General features: G+C 37.1%; 1 protein-coding gene across 1 annotated transcript in view; it reads right to left on the bottom strand.

Annotated features, from left to right (window-relative positions):
* LOC120318035 (dedicator of cytokinesis protein 4) overlaps positions 1–20159 on the bottom strand; it is a 335809-nt gene that overhangs the window by 112025 nt on the left and 203625 nt on the right. Inside the window, exons 27-28 of the mRNA XM_039365226.1 lie at positions 14114–14208; positions 12364–12439 (exon numbers count right to left, since the gene is read on the bottom strand). Of these exons, the coding sequence (XP_039221160.1) occupies positions 12364–12439; positions 14114–14208 (171 nt within the window). The remainder of the gene's footprint in view (positions 1–12363; positions 12440–14113; positions 14209–20159) is intronic.

Below are 20159 nucleotides of genomic sequence, written 5' to 3'. Positions count from 1 at the left end.
ATGCAATAATGAGAATATCAATGAAAGAAAAAACACCAGATTTACATTTACATTCAGAGAAAACTAGTACAAGATATTTTACTTGGTGTATTACTCTAGTAACGATTGCCAAAATAGATAATTCATTTTCTAAAATTTGTTAAAACTGAAAAACTAGGTTGGATCATTCTTTCACATTTGGTATCAATGTTCTAAGGCCCACTAATTCTGGAAAATATTATTGCATTGTATGTATTGTGTTGTGTTGTGTTGTATTGCATTGCACTGTGTTGCATTGAATTACATCACATTACATTACATATAATAGTTTTGTCTTGTATCCAAATTTGAATTTCTTCAAGGTTATAGCATTTAACTTTTAACTTCTTTTTTTAAAATTTTATTTTATTCAAATACAAATAATACAAACATAACATATACATCTATATAAAAACAGTATAAAAATACAAATACTACAGTGCACCCACATCCCTGGAGACAATGTTTATTACCTATATTTCTTCTCATATAACAACTAACAATATACAATATATTTCAATTGTGCCTTTATCCCCTCCAAAACAGCATGTATTCTTGAGCAGATTTATCCCCTTTGCCTTCCACTAAGACTGTTTTTATAAAATCATCCCATATTTCATTATAATTAGTTACTTTAATCATCCCTTTTTAAATTTAATTTCTATTAATTTATTATTTATTGCCATATTCCATATCTCATTATACCACTCATTTCTTTGAATATCCCAATTCTGTCTCCAATATTTAACCATCACTAATTTAGCTGCCATTATCAAATTTACAATCAATTCCTTTTTTGCTTCATTTATATCTTGTTTTTCCACCAGTAACAGTAATGCGATCCTCGGTGACATATCTACATTTACCTTCAAAAGTTATCTAATTTCCCTAAACACTATGTCCCATTTCTTTTATGCACTATCACAATCCCACCACATGTTTATATGTTCCACTCTCTTTCTCGCATCACCAGCAAATATTTATATATTTAACATCTATTTGATATAATTTGTGTGGTGTTAGGAACCACCTCCATATCACTTTATATCCATTTTCCTTAACTCTAACTGAAATATTCTTATATACTCTTCTGTTCCAAATATTTTTCCAATCTTTATCGTTTATTTCTCCTAAATCTGTTTCCCAGATTAATTTTAAACCTTTTGCCTGATCTTCTAGTTCAGTTAATATTCTGTATATTTTCCCAATTCTTCCTTTACCTATATATTCTTCATTTTCCTCACTTTCTTTTATAATCATTTCAAATTTTGTTAACTGTCTATCTTTCTCCTCGAATTTTTCTTCCATTTTTATCCATTTCTCTAATTGTATTAAATTCAACCAATTTAACTTAGTATTTGATAAAACATTCTTTAATTCTATTATATTCTTTATCTTGTTCTTCCAGTCCCATTTATATATCTGATTTTTTTTTTAATTTACTAATCCAATCTTTCAGTTCAATCTTAGGGAATTTTTCCATTTCTACTACCAGTATTAAAGGAGAAATTCCTGGCATTAACCGATATCTCCATTTATCCCATAATTCTATCAGGTTTTTAAAAAAGGGATTTTGAATTATCTTAACAATTTTTTAAATATTTTTTTAAACCAATATGTTTCTACAGGATCGCCTATTTCCCTTAATTCCTTCAATTCTATATCGCTCCATAATAAATCTCTATCTGCTATAATATCTGGGACCACCCTTAATTAATTAGCTATCCAATAATTTCTGACATTTAGAAGATCCAGCCCACCCTTTTTTAATGGTTCATACCATAAAGCTTTACTTATTCTTGCTCTCTTGCCTCCATTACAATACACCTCCAGCAATCTCTGTATTTCCTTTAATTCTTGATCCGAAAACTTAATTGGGATCATCCAAAACAAAAAGTTAATTTTTGGTAAAACTTTCATTTTTATTGCTGCAATTCTTCCAAACCATGATAATTTTACTTTTCCATATTTATCCATTTTATCTTTTATATCTTTCTTTAACTTCTAATAATTTATCTTCTTTAATTCTTGAATATTTTTGGGGATGTCAATACCTAAATATTTGATACTATCTACTATTTTTAATTTATATTTTTCTTTTAATGCATCCATTTCTTCTTTACTATAGTTATATAACACCATTTCTGATTTTTCCCAATTTATTTGCAATCTACTATATTTCCCAAATTCATTCAAATGTGAATATACCCTCTCTATAGTAGCTCTGGGATTTTGAAATGTTAGTAATGTATTATCTGCAAATAAATTTATTTTCGTTTTCTTACATACGCCAATTCCTTCAATCAATGAATCTTTCCCAATTGCATTTGCCAAAACCTCCATCAATAATACAAACAAAACTGGGGTTAAAGGACAATCCTGTCTCGTTTCCCAGCTTAAGGTTATTGTCTCTGTAACACCATCATTTATGACTATTCTTGCCTTATTCTCTGAGTATATTTGATTTATCACCTTTCTAAAAAATTTTCCAAAACCTAATTTCTCTATTAATATTTTCAATGTAGGCCATTCCGCACAATCAAAGGCCTTAAAAACATCTAATGCTAATAAACCAGCTTTTAATTTTTGATTCTTTATGTAATAGCCTAAATTTAATACCCTTCTTACTACATCTGACATTTCTCAGCCTCTTATAAATCCACACTGGTCATTTTTAATATAATTCTCTATAATTGTATTCAATCTATTTGTCAATATTGCTGTAAAAATCTTAGCATCCTGATTAATAAGGGATATTGGTCTATATGATCCTGGATTTGTAAGATCTTTATTAGGTTTTGCTATCAATACTATCAGAGATTGCTTCCAGGAACTTGAAATAATTTCCCCTTCCATTATTTTATTAAACATTAACCTCATCTTTGGCACCAATAATCCTTTAAAATTTTTATAATATTCTGCACCTAGTCCATCTAACCCTGGTGCTTTACCTATTTTCAATTTATTAATAACTTCCAGTATCTCCTCCTCTTCTATTTGTGATTCCATTATTTCTTTATCACATTCTCGAATTTTACAGTTTAAATTCTTTTCTATATATGCCTGACTTTCATTCAGATTTATTTCCTTTCCCTTATAAAACTTTTCAAAAAACTTCTGAAATATCAACAATTTTTCTCTCATCATGTTACATCTTTCTCCCTTTTTGTTCTTTATTACTCCAATCAGCCTTTTTGCCTTTTTAACTTGTGTGGCTCTAGCCAACATTCTAGAATTTTTATTTTTATTACTATTACTATTATTACTATTTTATTACTATTTTCATAAAATTAGATTTCTTTGAACCTGTTCTAACTCAATATTTTGCAACTCTTTTCTTTTAACTGGTAATTCTAACATAATCCTATTCTCTCTACTTTCTATATATTTACTCTCTAGTTCTTTAATTTCCTCCTCCAACCTTTTTATATATTTCTCTTTTTGTTTTTTTATGTTATAAGAATATTTTATCCCTAAACCTCTTACCACTGCTTTCATTGTATCCCATATTACACCTATATTACTAACCCCCTTCTTCATTTATAGTCCTTTAATTCTCTTTTAATTGTCTTTTAATTCTCTTTCCATTTTCTCTAAAATCTCTTTATTTTTAAAAATCCTCGAATCCATTCTCCATCTACTTGCCTGTTTATAATCACAATCTATTTACATTTCCATAGTTACCATTGCATGATCTGATATTTTAATTATTTTTATCTCTGCTTTTGTTTTTAGATATTTCCGATGTTACAAATATATAATCTATTCTTGAAAAAAAATTATGTCTACTAGAAAAATATGTATAACTCTTTTGATTGCCATGTAATTCTCTCCAAACATCTTTTAATCTATTTCTATTAATAAATTTTCTTAAATCTGTATTATTATACTTTATTTCCGCTTTTGATGGATTAGATTGATCAATTCCTATATCCATAACCGTATTATAATCACCTGCCATTATCACATAATCTTTTTTTATTTCATATATATATATATATATATATATATATATATATATATATATATATATATATATATATATATATATATATTAAAAATTACATTAAAAATTGAAGAATAGCGATTCCTGGGTACATACATTTCAGTAAAAAAGGAAAGCGATCACCAGGAAGTAAAACACCAAGGTTTTAATAAATAAAATCAAGCTTTCGATGGCTAACATCTGCCATCATCGTCAGGATACAAGCCAGTCAGTGAGGAAACCTGCTTATAAGCATAGCCACACCTAAACTCTACGCATGGACCTTGTAACAGGTCCAAGCCAACTAATCCTTACTTTACTTACAGCCTTCAGTGATTCTTTCTTTTAGCTCTTACTTACATCCACCTAGCTTTCAATGGCAGAGGACCCTTTAATTTTGAGTAACACACGTTGCCTATATGACTCAGGAACTAAAGGGAGGGAGGAAGTGGGTGGTTGTGTGGATGTAAGTAAGAGCTATAAGAAAGAATCACTGAAGGCTGTAAGTGAAGCAAGGATTAGTCGGCCTGGACCTGTTACAAGGTCCATGCGTAGAGTTTAGGCGTGGCTATGCTTGTAAGCAGGTTTCCTCACTAGCTAGTTTGTATTCTGACAATGATGGCAGGTGCTAGCCATTGAAAGCTAGGTGGATGTAAGTAAGAGCTAAAAGAAAGAATCACTGAAGACTGTAAGTAAAGTAAGGATTAGTTGGCTTGGACCTGTTACAAGGTCCATGCGTAGAGTTTGGGTGTGGCTATGCTTATAAGCAGGTTTCCTCACTGACTGGCTTGTATCCTGACGATGATGGCAGATGTTAGCCATCGAAAGCTTGATTTTATTTATTAAAACCTTGGTGTTTTACTTCCTGGTGATTGCTTTCCTTTTTTACTGAAATATATATATGTATATGTATGTATGTATATATATATATATATATATATATATATATATATATATATATATATATATATATATATTTGCTAAAGTGACCTCTTGTCCATAAATAAAGCCTTGAATTATAAGAAATCTTCCCATATCATCCCTTTTTATGGCTTTTATCTTAAATTCACATCTTTTAGCTACCATGATTGCTACCCCTCTTGCTTTTGATGTACCAAATGCCTTCTCATATACATCATCCCAATATAATCTAAGTTCATTCACCACTTCTTTCTTTTGATGTTTAAAAAATACAATATCTATTTTCTCTTTGTTAATTGATTTTTCAATTCTTGTTCGTTTATATTTTTCCCCCAGGCCATGTACATTCCATGTAGCTACCTTCAACGATTTCCCCATCTATTCCTTATATTACATATTCCCTTTGGTCTCCATATGTGCTCTAACATAAATCTTACAAAACTAAAACTACAAAGTAAGCATATTGACCCAAAACATAAATAGCCTCTTACCCACCCATAAACATATATGTTGTCCCCCTTCCTTTCTTCAGCAGATCTTCCTCCTCTCTGCGCTTCGGGCCTCCGGGGGGGGAGGGGAGAAGAGGAGCCATCCCTGCACCGACTTTGGTCGCCCACTCCACCTCCCTTGACTATCATTACTCTTAATTTCTACAACCAAACATATATTATAAAATTACAAATACTTATATACTATCTCTACAATGAACTTGTAACTCCTGTTGCTTCATCCAGCTTCCCGTTCTCCTGTAGATCTTCTTTATTGATGATTCCGTGCTCCCTTAATTTCTCCATCGTCTCCTCCTTTGTTCCAACTCTGTAAAACTTTCCACCGTAAGAAAATCTCAGAAAAAATGGATATCCGCAGTTGTAGTTAATATTATTTTTCTTCAATATTTGACAAACTTGATGCATCTCTTTCTTCCATTGTAAAGTCTCATTGCATAAATCCGGAAAAACTTGTATCTGATGCCCCCAAACATTATAGAAGACATGTTTTGCAATTTGCGCATCAATTCTCTTTTTTTGTATATGACCAGAGTTGCACCACAATATCTCTCGGCAATTTTCTTCTCAACCTTTTTGGGACGACTCTGTGTATTGCATCAATATCATATCTTGTAAAGGGGACATCTGGGAGGATCGACGTAGCCCAATCCAATACTGCTTGAATAAATTTTGCTTCATTTTCTTAACTTTTCTCCGGATATCCATGTATACATAAATTTGATCGGGGCTGACAATCACATATCTCAATCAAATCCTTTTTCACCTGATGCATCATAGTTGTATGACTTTTTAACATCTTATCATGTTCTCCCATCTAAGTCTTCACTTCTGTAATATTTTGTGTCATATCCTGACTTCGTTTTGCCAGATCTATTACTCTTACATCCATCTTGTCCATTTTATCTTTTATTTGCTTCAAATCCTCCTCTATATTTGTCTCCATTTCTTTTTTATTTATCTTCATTTCTCTTAACTCTTGTAAGAGAATATCAAGTTTATCTGATTGAGTCAGTGACTTCTCAGGCGATTTTTCCCTCACATCCATTTCTAAGGCTTTTTCCACTAGAATCAGATGTAAATCTGAAGGTCTAAGGCCTGCTTTGGCTCTTTGCCAAATACTTTCTGCACTTTGGCTGCGTTTTGACATCCAACTATCAAAAAGAGCTCTTAACCTTCTAAGAATTTTTACACAGTCTATAGTCCATACACGTCACTTCCTCCCTTTGTCTTGTCCTTATCAACTTATCTCTGTGTAAGCCGACAAGATGGAAATAAAAAAAACCAAAGACAGCAACTATCTTTATTACACACTCCTTATCAATCTCTGTCTTCAAGATGGTTAATATTTTCACTTTCTCCAGATCTCAGCACTTCGACTGGAAGGAGGGAATAACAGGCCTTCACACTGAACACACTGTACAATTATAAATCAGCTATTATCTTTTCGGCTGTATTCCTTTAAACTCTCTCCAAATTCTTTCTCCTATCAGTCTTCAATCATAGGGCCCCTCCTCTCCCCTTCAGCCTTCAAAAGCCTCTCAAATCTTTTAATCAAGCATCCAAATTCAGAGCTTCTCTGGGACAATGTCCAAAACCAAATCAAATACAATCCAAACTTCAGGAGGGAACCAAGGGAAGTAACTCACATTTCATAATCTCTTAAATTTTCATAGTCCTTAATTGGGTGTTATATTTCTTTTTTTATATATATAAACAAGTTTTATTAGTTTTTTAATTTTTACATCAGAGTGCTCAAGAAACACCGTGGTGATGGGGTAATCAATCATCCAAAAACAAAGTCACATATACATAACTCAAATTAATTCATTAAATGTTCCCTCTCTATTTCCCTCAAATAGTATAACATATTTAGGTTAATCCATTTCTACATTACATCTATATAAATCCAAATCCTGTTTTTAAGCTTTACTAATTTACAGTTACCATAATCCAATTTAATCTTGAATAAACATATTATTAGCACTTCGGGTATCCCTTCTACAATACACATAATATTCCAACAGTAACATTCTAATATTTCCAAATATATTCTAATTCTTAGTCTAATAAGTCATTGATTAGTACCAATTCTTCTCTTATCACAAATCTCTCTTATTTCTTCTTCCACTACAAAATACTTATCTTACTTAAAATAAAAATATTACTCTACTCTATTTTAAATATATAATCTATCAGTCAATCTATTTCTATATAAGCAAAAAAAAAAAAATCATTTCAGCCCATTAGGTAAGATTTAAATTTCGTCCAAATAATTATCATATCTAAAACAAGCATATTGTTACACAAAATATCATCTTGCTAACTTCACATACTCAGTTAATTGTTAAGTCAGTCCAGATCTCTAAAGCCTTTTTAGCCCATTAAGTACAATTTTAAATCACATTTTTAAATTTAACTCTAGCTTTCTTTTTGTGCCAGGCTGGTTTCCATAATACCGCATCTATACCATCAAATCTCAGTATTTGAGTACGGGTATTTATTGACACATCAATCTGGTCTAAGTTCTCTTCCCTTTCTTCCAGTATCATCTGGATAGTATAGTCAATTTTATTCCATGTTGTAGTTACTAGTTGATTATCCAGATTATCACCACTTTCAATAGATCGCATCTGAAAGTCAGTTCCTGTTGCTTTTAAGACTGCAAGTATTTCAGTTAAAGTCATTCTTTGATCATCAGAGTTCTCCATAATTTGTATGTAGGCTTGTGAAATATCCTCTTCTGTAGTGATTAGTTGACTTGTGGAATGATCAATTAGAGTCTCAGTTTGAGATTTTAAGTCAAGCATTTTTCTAGAGCTCAGTTGATCAATAGCTTCTTCCTCCATCTCTTTAAATTGTATGCACTGTTGCATATAGGCCTCTTTAAAGCTAGTCTGTTCCTCCTTTATTGTTCCTTGGCCTATAGGTTGGTCCATTAAAATTTGAAATTCAGTTTGTGGTTCTGCAAAATGATCTTTAATTTTTCTCCAAGATTTCATATACTCTGTAGCTTCCATAATTTTTTCCAATATAAGCTCATAATCAAGCTGTGGGTAAGATTCCTCCATTTCCATGATAAAATAGTCTTTTAATCTTTTAGTAGAAGCTATATTTATTAGAAATCAACAAATATCCACCTCCAGAATTTCTAGTAAGCAAATTCAGCCCACAGCTGCTTCAAGGCCTTTATCTTTTCCCTTTTATTATCATTTGAAGGTCAAATCCATCTTCAAACACCAACAGAAAGTACAATTGCAGTAACACTTTTCACACAAGATGTCCTCAGTAGGCTATAAAATCTTTTTTTCCGATTTAAATTTTTTTTTCTCATTAGGAAAATAGAGAGAGAAAAAAGCAAATATCTCCAGCATTGTAGATAAAATAACAATAATATTTCTGATAAGGATTTTTTTTCCGGGCCCCAAAATATCCAAAAAATTAAATATCCAATAAAAATTTACTGTTTTATAATCTTGTTCAAAGCTTTTTTTCCCAAGTAAACAAATGCCGTTCTATTAGGGCAGGGAAGTCATTCAGAGGCTTTTTACAGGAAAATAGTTGGGGCTAAGAGAGGGAGGGAAAGGTCTCACCCAGATTTCTCCACTGTGGTTCTTCATGCTTAGCTGTTCTTCTGACTTTCAGCTGGCGCAGCTGGGTGATCGGCCATTTTACTGGCTGATCTTTTCTCCGACGGCCCTAAGGAGCTAGCTTGGACCGCGGAAAGAGCTGCCGCCCTTCTGCAGTCAACGAGGGCCTCCTCGATGGTGGTCACCCCTCCAGGGCAACTTTTCGACCCGATTAAGGGCCAGCTGGCAGAGGGAAAGCAGCTGGCGAAGAGACGGAGCTCTCCACACGACTGCACATGGCAGGATCCAGAACCGGAAGTCGGGTGTTATATTTCTTAATCAATTCTCTGTGATGGTCCGGAGGAGGCAGAAATTCAGCTTCCATGTCCATTCAAGCTAGCTCCACCCCCCTCAACTTTTAACTTCTCACTTTTTTCTGATTCTAAGTTAGACAGAACTTATAACTTCATTTCTAATCTAAGTTCATCATGTATAAATTAAATTATATTATAAATAACTGTCAATGATTATACAATAATCAGATTATTTTTATACTGATTTCAATTTTGAAAATGTCATAAAATATATTGATATGTAAATTTATATCAATGTCATTTTGATTTTTTCTAATAAATGTTATTGTGTTTGAAAACCTCTTGAATTACAATTTGCTAATTTTTGCTTTTTATTTCTTTCACTTATTATATTTGTAAATGTTATTTTATTTGTTTATATGTCTCAGTGTGTTTTAAAAATGACTGGTGAATATTTATTTGTTAGAATTTTATCCCACCATTATTATTTTCTGTTAATAACTCAAGGCAGTGAATATACTAATACTCTCCTCCTCCTATTTCCTGCAGAAAAAATCTCTGTTTGGTCTGTTGGATTGAGAGACAGTGACTAGTCCAAGATCAACCAGCCAGCTTTCATGCCCAAAACATAACTATAATTCATAATATCCTGGTTTCCAGGCCAGCACCTTTACCATTATAGAAAACTGGCTCTCTTATTATAAACATTAAAGTATATTATTATAAATATATTGTGTTGTGTTGTATAGACTAGATTAGACTAGACTAGACTAGACTAGACTAGACTAGACTAGACTAGACTAGACTAGAATAGAATAGAATAGAACTGGAAGGGACCTTGAAGGTCTTCTAGTCCAGCCACCTATACCATTTCAAATAAGTGTCTAGTCTCTTCTTAAAAATCTCCAGTGATTGAGTGCCCATAATTTCTGAAGGCAAGCTGTTCCACTGATTAATTGTCCTCACTGTTAGGAACTTTTTCCTTAATTCCAGGTTGCTTCTCTCTTTGATCAGTTTCCAACCATTGTTTCTTGTCCTGCCTTCTGGTGCTTTAGAGAATAATTTGACCCCCTCTTCTTTGTGGCAGCCGCTCAAATACTGGAATGCTGCTATTATGTCACCCCTGTTTCTTCTTTTCTTTAGACTAGCCAAACCCAATTCCTACAGCCATTTTTCATATGTTTTAGTCTCCAGGCCTTTGATCATCTTAGTTGCTCTTCTCTGTATTGTATATGACCATATTATAAAGACCATATCTTATTATAAAAGCAGAGTTTAGGACCAATATTATTCCCAGTTAAAAGGAATTAGATGCTATGAAGACAAATATTCAATAAAATCAATTGGGTGCTCCCCAGAGTTTGGTATAAACTTTTATTGTATAAATGTTTAAAATATATAAATAATAAATTTTCCACAACCAGAATTTTCCAGATGTCTATCTCCTTAATATTATATCATACAAGTCTGGAGAACTGTTTTAAAGTACAGGTCCAAATCAAAATTAATTCTTAGTCATCATCACTCAAATATGAAATTTTTGAAAGCCAACATGGGTTTGTCAAAAACAGATCAGCCAGACAAATCTTAGTACATTCTTTGACCAACTGATAAAATTAGTGGATCAGAGGAACGCTGTGGATATAATTTACTTGGACTTCAGTGAGGCACTTGATAAAGTAGATCACAACCTACTACTTGACAAGATAGAAAAATGTAGGGTAGACAGCATCACCATCAGATGGATCCGTAGCTAGCTGATTGGCCGTACGCAGCATGTGGTCCTCAATGAAACCACATCTACATGGAGGAAAGTGTGTAGTGGGGTGCCCCAGGGCTCTGTTCTGGGTCCAGTGCTCTTCAACATATTCATCAATGATTTGGATGAGGGGATAGACGGGGAACTCATCAAATTTGCAGACAACACCAAACTGGCAGAAATAGCCAACACTCCAGAAGACAGGCTTAAGATACATAAGGATCTGGACAGACTTGAACACTGGGCACTATCTAACAAAATGAAATTCAATGGTGAAAAAAGCAAGGTTCTACATTTAGGCAAGAAAAAACAAATGTACAGGTATAGTATAGGGGGTACCTTGCTCAATAGTAGTAACTGTGAGAGGGATCTCAGAGTCCTAGTGGACAATCACTTAAATATGAGCCAGCAGTGTGCTGCAGCTGCCCAAAAGGCCAACACAGTGCTAGGCTGCATTAACAGAGGGATAGAATCAAGATCACGTGAAGTGTTAATACCACTTTACAATGCCTTGGTAAGGCCACACTTGGAATATTGCATCCAGTTTTGGTCACCGCGATGTAAAAAAGATGTTGAGACTTTAGAAAGAGTACAGAGAAGAGCAACAAAGATGATTAGGGGACTGGAGGCTAAAAGCATATAAGGAACGGTTGCTGGAATTGGATATGTCTGGTTTAATGAAGAGAAGGACGAGGGGAGACATGATAGCAGTGTTCCAATATCTCAGGGGCTGCCACAAAGAAGAGGGAGTCAAGCTATTTTTCAAAGCGCCTGAAGGCAGGACAAGAAGCAACAGATGGAAACTAATCAAGGAGAGAAGCAACCTAGAACTAAGGAGAAATTTCCTAACAGTTAGAACAATTAACCAGTGGAACAACCTGCCTCCAGAAGCGGTGAATGCTCCAACACTGGAAGTTTTTAAGAAAAGACTGGACAGCCATTTGTCCAAAATGGTACAGGGTTTCCTGCCTGAGCAGGGGGTTAGACTAGATGACCTCCAAAGTACCTTCCAACTTTATTATTATTATAAATATTAAATGCAAAGCCCATTTTAATTAAATGTTACATATATTGAGATATTTTCTCATCTGTGGTGTAGAATAGCTGCTACTGCTGACACATAAACTGGGGTAAGATGATTAAACTGGAGAAACAATTTTAAAAAGCATTTGACAAGAAAGAGCTTCATAATTGATTGTAAGCCATCTAGAATTTGATTTAAGATGGGAGGCTATACAAATGCTTTAAATAAAAACATGCATAAAATAATGCAAACCAACTGCCAGCTTACCTTATAATCAAAATTTTCATTTAAGAAGTTTTTGCAAAGGGCATCAGAAAGATATAACACTGTTGTAATAATAACACTAGTAGAAAAACACAAGATGGATTATATATTTAATTGTTCACATACCAATATACATATTGTTTTATATCTTTGTTCTGATTTTTTTTATTAATACAAGAAACTGTTTACAGAGTGCAAGCTACACAAATATAAATATTTAAAATGGTCTGAAATAGGAGTCTATAAGTTTTATAATACATACTTTGAACCTCACTCTGTAAAATTATGAAATATTCTCAATATATTTCTTAAACTCACAAAATGTATTAGGGAGAACAATGGAATAGAATTAGTTAACACACTAATTAGTAGTGTGTATTGCTAGGTTTGTTTGTCCCAACTGTTTTTTTTTTTCTCTTTGGCATGAAATTTAAATTTAAACACTTGTGCTCTCTCTAATGCAGAACCATCCCTTTTGTTCAAAATCACAGAGCTTTTTGCAAAGAATTTTTCTTGTGCTTACCCAAATATTAACTCTGTCTTGCTCCCTGAACTGGATTATTCTGCAAATACACTATATGATCAAAATACCATAGGATTTGTGGAGATGGGGTAGGGATCAGGGAAAAGTAGACCCAGGAAGTCCTAATAAATATACTTTGCTAACACATTGGAAAGACAATTAATTGCAGTGGTATAATATAATTGAACTAACATCTAATCAGCATGAAAGCATGATGAGTATTATTCAATGGTGGCATGCAGAACATTTTTACGTTCACTTATTGTACAGTATTATAAAACCCAAACATTTGTACAATATCTGTTCTCAGAGTTTTGTTTCCAGTCAGAATTAAAGCAGCCATTTTTGCTACAATTCCAAAGGTTGATCATTTCATTCAGAAAGCATTGTTTGTAACTTGCATTGCAATATTATTTTGTTATTGTTGCTGATTAGAACAATGCCGCACTGCTTGCCCCAGGCCTTAACAAAATAGCAGCAGGAATTGGTCATAGCTTATTGCTAATGGGGAAAAACAGTAGACATTTAAAATAATTTGACTCAATGAAGTTGGACGATTTTGCTGAAAAAATGAATAGCTGAAGCTGTCTAGGCATCTCCCCACCCCATCTCAGATTCATTTCAAATTATAACAAGATCTTGGTTTCAGTTTGGATGTCATCTAGATTGCACCTCTGTTATCTTGAGTGCTTTTTTTTTGCAATCATACTATTTGTTTGTTTGTTGTGTTATATTGTCAAAGAATAGTTAGTCAACAGTGTTAAAAAAAGAATCTAGTTTGTTGATGACCCTGGGGAACAGACAGGCATTTTATTCTGTCTAAATACACAATATTCAAAGTTTTGTCTTATGAGAATGCTGCCAACTTGAAATTTATTGATAGGATGGTTTATGCTGATCTTAAAAACACTTTCAGTTTAATGCACATCTTTTGTTATTCACTAGAGGATGGGAAATATTTAAAGTTTAACTGGAATAAAATAGAGGTCTCATTGGTAGTCTCATTAACTATCAATTATAAACACAATAGATGATAGATAGACAAACAAACAGACAATAAAATAGTTATATTCAAATAAGATCATAAGGTTAGAAAAAGCTGTAAGGTTCCTTGGCTGTATTATAAGGAAATGAAATTTGTTGGCATTTTGTAAATAGAAAATAATAAGCACACAATCTCAATAAAGATAGACCCATATTATGATTATGTTTGTATTTAAGAAATCTTACTTGTTAGCAACTAAACGCATCACTGTCCAATCTTTTGGAAACATTTCTGGCTGTATTAATATTCGAAAAACAGTAAATATCTGTAACAAGAAATCCTAAGAGAAACAAAAAGCCTAAATTATTTTTTAAGATAAGAAAAATATACTTTTAGCAAATTTCTTTAACAAAAACATTAGAAAAAATTCAGATCAAGAGAAAATCATATTCTAAATGGAAAGAAAGACAATTCCTTTTGCCATTCTAAAAAAATTCAAATAATATCACAGTGATTTACAGTAGCTGCTTTTAATGAGATAGAGAATGAAGAAAAAGAAACAAACATTGATTCAAAGATCTATTTGAAAAATCTTTAAATTCACATTAACAGATTGGTCTCAAGCACTACCACCAGAGTGTTTTTTTGCACTAATTGAATTACGTTAAGTACAAATGCTTTTAAAAGTCAATGAGGGTAATTTCTATTGGATTTCTTACCTACTATAATCCTCATCAAATTACCCCACTGAAAAATTCTGCATAATAGATTCAAATGAGAACAAGTTCTATCTGGAGTCATATGAGTAATCATCATGTCCACTTCAGCAGTTTGCATTTTAAGTAGCATGCTCATTCAAATCCAGAATGCACAGCATCTGCTTTTTACCTAAGCAGGGAATTTCAGATGAAAAGCGAAATGTCTTCAAGCAAAAACAAAGGAAGTTCTAGTTGACTGTTCAAAAAGCACCTTTGGACTATTGAAAATAATATTAAAAAATGGGGTCTGTTGAGTCCTTCGCGAAAGGCAAGACACAAGAAGCAGTTGTAGTTCTCAGGTTTTCTTTTATTCTGTGTTCAGGTTACAGATGAAGGCTTCAGCAACGCCCAAAAGCTCCAAGCCTCTTATATAGGCAATTCCCGGGTCAATGTGTTACTTTTCCCGCGCCAGCATCCGCGCATGCGCACAGGCGCTGGCGACAGCCTGTCTGGTCCCGGGCAGCTTGCACCTGCCCGGGACTGCCTGCAAACACCCCGAGCCCGTTTGCAAGGCTCGGGACATAACACCCCTTTCCCCCGGGCTAAGACTACTACCAACATCCAATTATTTGTTGATGAAGTGTTCTACTCCCCAGTGCTCCTACTGTTTACTGGCTTTTGTTTAGCCAGCAATGTTATGTAATCCTCTAAGTACTTAGGAGATTTCCTTGCTCTCTGTGACCTTCTCAGCTCTGGGTTTCTGACAGGTGTTCCCTGACTGAAGGGAGACGTGAGCCTGTTCTCCTTATCTTGCCTTGGTGCCTTCCAAGGACTGTGCCCCAATGCCTGGCCTGCTTGCTCGCCCACCGGGCTCGTCAGGCCAGGGCTTCTGTCACTTTGTGACCTGGTTGACCTGCCTAGCTGTAGGCCCTCAGGCCCCTTGAAGTGATAGCCACTGCTGGGCGTCTCTGTAGAACCTCCTAGGTCCGTCCAAGACCTGTCAGGAGGCTGTCCATTCCCTAAACCCCGTTCTGTGTCCGGGCTCGTGTGGGTTTCTGTACCTTCCCAAAACTCAGTTACTCCCTGATTTGGGCTAGAGGTGTTGCGGTCGGGACTTGGTTCCTCAACCACCTCCCTGTATGTTTGACCCCCTGTAGGACTTGGGGTAAGGTCAGGCCAACTCTGGGGATTATGTGCCAGCTCTCTTGCGGGGTATGATTTATTGGGATGCTCCCGGGTATCCTCCCTGACTGGAGTACTGTGCTGTGCAGGTGAATAGTGATTGTACCCCCGGGGTGACTCCCTGGCTGGAGTAGGCGTGAATGCCTGGTAGTTGGATAGGCTCTTAGAATTCCTGTTTGGGGCACTCGCGGAATCTTGGAATGGGCTGTTTGTGGCTCCATCATTGGAGGTGGGCAGCAGCTCGTGCTCCTCCCTTTGCTCTAAAGGGTCCCCATCCGCCCCTGGAAAAGACCCAGGAGTCTCATCTGGAAGATCCCGCCTAGGGCGGAGTTGGTTGATGTGCCGGTGCAGGACACGACCGTTGTCCAGGGCTACCTCGTAGGATAGAGGACCTGTGACCCTGGAAATAGAAGCGGGGACCCATGTATGACCAGGCCCGTAATTGCGAGTCCAAACCGGGGCACCCACAAGTAGTTGTCTAGGTGCCCTAGGGTGTGAGGTAGATAAAGGTAGTCTGTCCGGATGCAACCGGTCAAGCTTCGTAGTCAGTTTGCGCCCCCAGCGAAGTTCAGCTGGGCTTCTCCCTGTAGAAGTGGACGGTGTGGTGCGATAAGAAAGGAGAAAGTCAGCCAACCTGTGATGCCAGTCCCCATAGGTGAGTTTCTTCAAGGCGTCCTTGGTGATGCGAACCATGCGTTCAGCCATACCATTGGTGGACGGGTGGAAGGGTGCAGAAGTGGCATGACGAATCATGTTGGCCTGCAAGAAAGCTTGGAATTCGGAGGAAGTAAATTGAGGGCCGTTGTCAGACACAATGACATCTGGGAGCCCGTGTGCAGCAAAAATCCCCCTCAGTACCTGAATAGTCTTTGCAGTGGTGGTGGATGAGACAGGTACAACCTCAAGCCATTTTGAATGGCTGTCAACGAGGACCAAGAAGAATTGGCCCTGAAAGGGCCCAGCGTAGTCAATGTGCACCCTAGACCATGGGGACTGTGTTTCCTCCCATCTATGCACAGGAGCTTGGGGCATCTCTGGGCGAGAGCGTTGGCACAGGTGGCATGCATGCACCTTAGCCTCAATGTCCTTGTCTAAACCAGGCCACCACAAGTGGCTGCGCGCAAGGGCCTTCATTCGAACAATGCCAGGATGACCCTCGTGGAGGGAACCTAAGATCCTAGTCCTCATTGAGGTGGGAATGACAACTCTGTTTCCCCAAAGCAGACAACCCTGAGAGGTGGACAACTCCTTCCTTTTAGACCAGAAACTCTGAAACTCAGGACTAGGACAGTGCTCAGGCCATCCAGACAAAACCCAAGAAAGGACACGTGAAAGTGTGTGATCTGTGCCCGATTCAGCGGCTACATCCTTGGCGTTCAGAGGGGACTCTGGCAAGGCTTGGATGGATAGAATGTTAACAGCTGGCGCAGGGTCAGCTTCTATTACTGGCAGGGGCAATCTACTGAGGCCATCAGCATGGCCCATCTCTTTCCCAGGCTTGTGAAATAAGGAAAAATTATATGCAGACAAAAAAATAGACCACCTGAGCATTCTAGGTGAAATGATTTGGGGAGTTTGCTTACATGTGGTAAACAGTCCCAGCAGAGGCTTATGGTCAGTGAAGACCGTGAAATGCCTGCCATATAAAAAATCATGGAATTTTTTAATTCCAGCAACAACAGCTAAAGCCTCCCTGTCTATCTGAGCGTAGTTGCGCTCAGCAGAAGACAATGTTCTGGAGTAATATGCAACAGGAACCTGAGTTCCATCAGACCTGAGGTGGCTCAGGACAGCTCTGACCCCGTAAGGGGAAGCATCACAAGTGATGCATGCAGGAAGGGACTCATTGAAGTGTGCAAGTACACTGTTAGAAGTGAGCAAGGCCTTGACCTCATTGAAACTATTCTCATGTGTTTGTGACCACTGCCACACTGCTTGTTTGTCTAATAGCCTATGAAGAGGCTCAGCTACATTAGCTTTATGTGGAAGAAAAGAATTGTAGAAATTCAGGAGGCCCAGGAAGGCCTGAAGTTCAACCTTAGACTTTGGCCTAGGTGCTTCTAAAATGGCAGTTAGTTTGGATTCAGCAGGGTGAATCCCAGCAGCATCAATTTTGAACCCCAAAAATTCAGTAGAAGGCACCCCTATTTTGCATTTGTCCTTCTTAAGCTTGAGGCCTGTCTTCCTGAATCTTAATAAAACAGCCCTTAGCCATTCAGCTAGAATGTGTGTGGAGTCTCCTGCAATTAAGACATCATCAAAGTAGGGGCAAACCCCCGGTATACCTCGTAGTATGTTTTCCATTACGCTTTGGAAAATCCCAGGAGCGACATTCACTCCAAACTGTAGCCTTTTTACCTTAAAGGCTCCTCTGTGGGTCACAATAGTCTGAGCTATAGCATCATCATCATCAACAGGCAGCTGTTGATACGCTTGAGCTAGGTCAAGCTTTGCAAAAACACGCCCTCCCTTGAGAGAGGCCAGGATATGACTGACCACAGGAACAGGATAGGCATGTTGCTGTAATGCCTTATTCAGAGTGCATTTGTAATCGGCACAAATGCGAATGTCCCCATTTGCCTTTAGAGGCGTGACAATGGGGGTCTCCCAAGGACTGGAGTCAACAGGTTCTAGAATTCCTTGTTGGATCAGTTTGTCCAACTCAGTGTCAATTTTACTCTTTAAAGCAAAAGGGACCCTTCTTGCTTTAATTCTAATAGGAGTGACAGTGGGGTCTAGTTTTAAGGACATGGGGGGTCCTTTGAATGTGCCCAGCTGGGGGCTGAAGACATCTGCGAATTCTTTGCAGACTTCCTGCAGATCGAGTGTTTGTAAGCTGTTGAGCCCCGTGACATGTATCCCCAAGGCCTCAAACCACTCGAGTCCTATGAGACTCGTCCATTCACCCCCTACTACTAATAGGTCTAGTGGACCTTCAAAATTCTTCTACTGAACGTTAAGGGTGGCCTCCCCCTTAACACACACTCTCGAATTCTGAAAGTCTGTTAGCACAATGTCAGAAGGCCTTAACTTGGCCTGAGTTCCACTGCCGGAACAAATCTTCCTAAATGTATGTAAGGAGATGATTGAATGTGCAGACCCTGTGTCTAGTTCCATAGTTAATGGAACCCCTTGTAGCTTCACCTTTTTTTTCTTTTCCGTCGGTGCAAGGCATCCCACCTTCGTCGCCAGTGTTGAGTCCTTCGCGAAAGGCAAGACACGAGAAGCAGTTGTAGTTCTCAGGTTTTCTTTTATTCTGTGTTCAGGTTACAGATGAAGGCTTCAGCAACACCCAAAAGCTCCCAGCCTCTTATATAGGCAATTCCCGGGTCAATGTGTTACTTTTCCCGTGCCAGCACCCGCACATGCGCACAGGCGCTGGCGACAGCCTATCTGGTCCCGGGCAGCTTGCACCTGCCCGGGACTGCCTGCAAACGCCCCGAGCCCGTTTGCAAGGCTCGGGACATAACAGGGTCAATCAAATTTTACTGTCACACTGCTTATAATTCTTCACACCACTAAATATGAGTCAAGATGGTAGCAGCATAGGAAGCAGTATCAGATCATGGGGAGAGAAGTTACTAAACTAAATAGGAAGGTACAAGGAGAGGGGGGAAAGGGAAGAAAAAGGAGCAGAAAGTTAGATAAGGAAGATAAAAAGGATAAAGGAAAAGAAGAAATTGGGGTAAGGACAAAAACACCAGCAAAACAGCAGCACAGTGAATGAATGACTGCACGTGGAGTCAGAGGCAGACAGCAACAGAGAATGACAGATCCAGCTAAGGAGCCCAACTACGCAGCCCAATGCTGGAAAAGAGGCAACTGAGAGCAGCAAACTCGCGGCTGAACAGCAGACAAGATGGGCAGCACAGCAGCAGCAACAGAGGTGCATCGAGTTAGAGAGCTCTGATCTCCAAAACTGAGTGGCCGGCTGAGCAGACCAGACCAGATAGCAGAGGTGAGCTGTCCGGAAAGCTGAACAGCAGGCCTGACCAGAGCAGAGATGAGGCCGAAAAGGCCAGAGCACCGAAAGACAGAATGGAGCTGGCAGAGAAAATGACAATAGGCCAGAGCAGTGAACAACGGAAGTGAAGGCAACAATTAAATTTGAGATCCCAATAGGAAGGGAGGGAAGACCCCAGTAAAGAAAAAAAATAAATACAGGACAGAAAATAAAAAATAAAAGGCAAATAATAAGGACAAGACTGGAGCATTAGAAATCAAGGAAGAATAGGACTAATAAAGAGGCAAATCTTAACAAGGCAAATCTTAAATAATAAAGTAGGGAGGAATTGGAGCTCAAAAACTTTAAAAAAATAGAGGAAAGAAAAGGATAAATAAAACTAACATAATAGTAAGAAGATTAAATAAATAACAAGGAAGAAAAACAAGCACAAACAGGCAGAAAAAA

Source organism: Crotalus tigris, unplaced genomic scaffold, assembly GCF_016545835.1.
Source record: "Crotalus tigris isolate CLP2741 ecotype Arizona unplaced genomic scaffold, ASM1654583v1 scf7180000020000.429882, whole genome shotgun sequence".
Taxonomy (NCBI): Eukaryota; Metazoa; Chordata; class Lepidosauria; order Squamata; family Viperidae; genus Crotalus; species Crotalus tigris.
The sequence above is the reverse complement of the archived record's forward strand: the minus strand, read 5'-3'. Positions and strand labels throughout refer to the sequence as shown.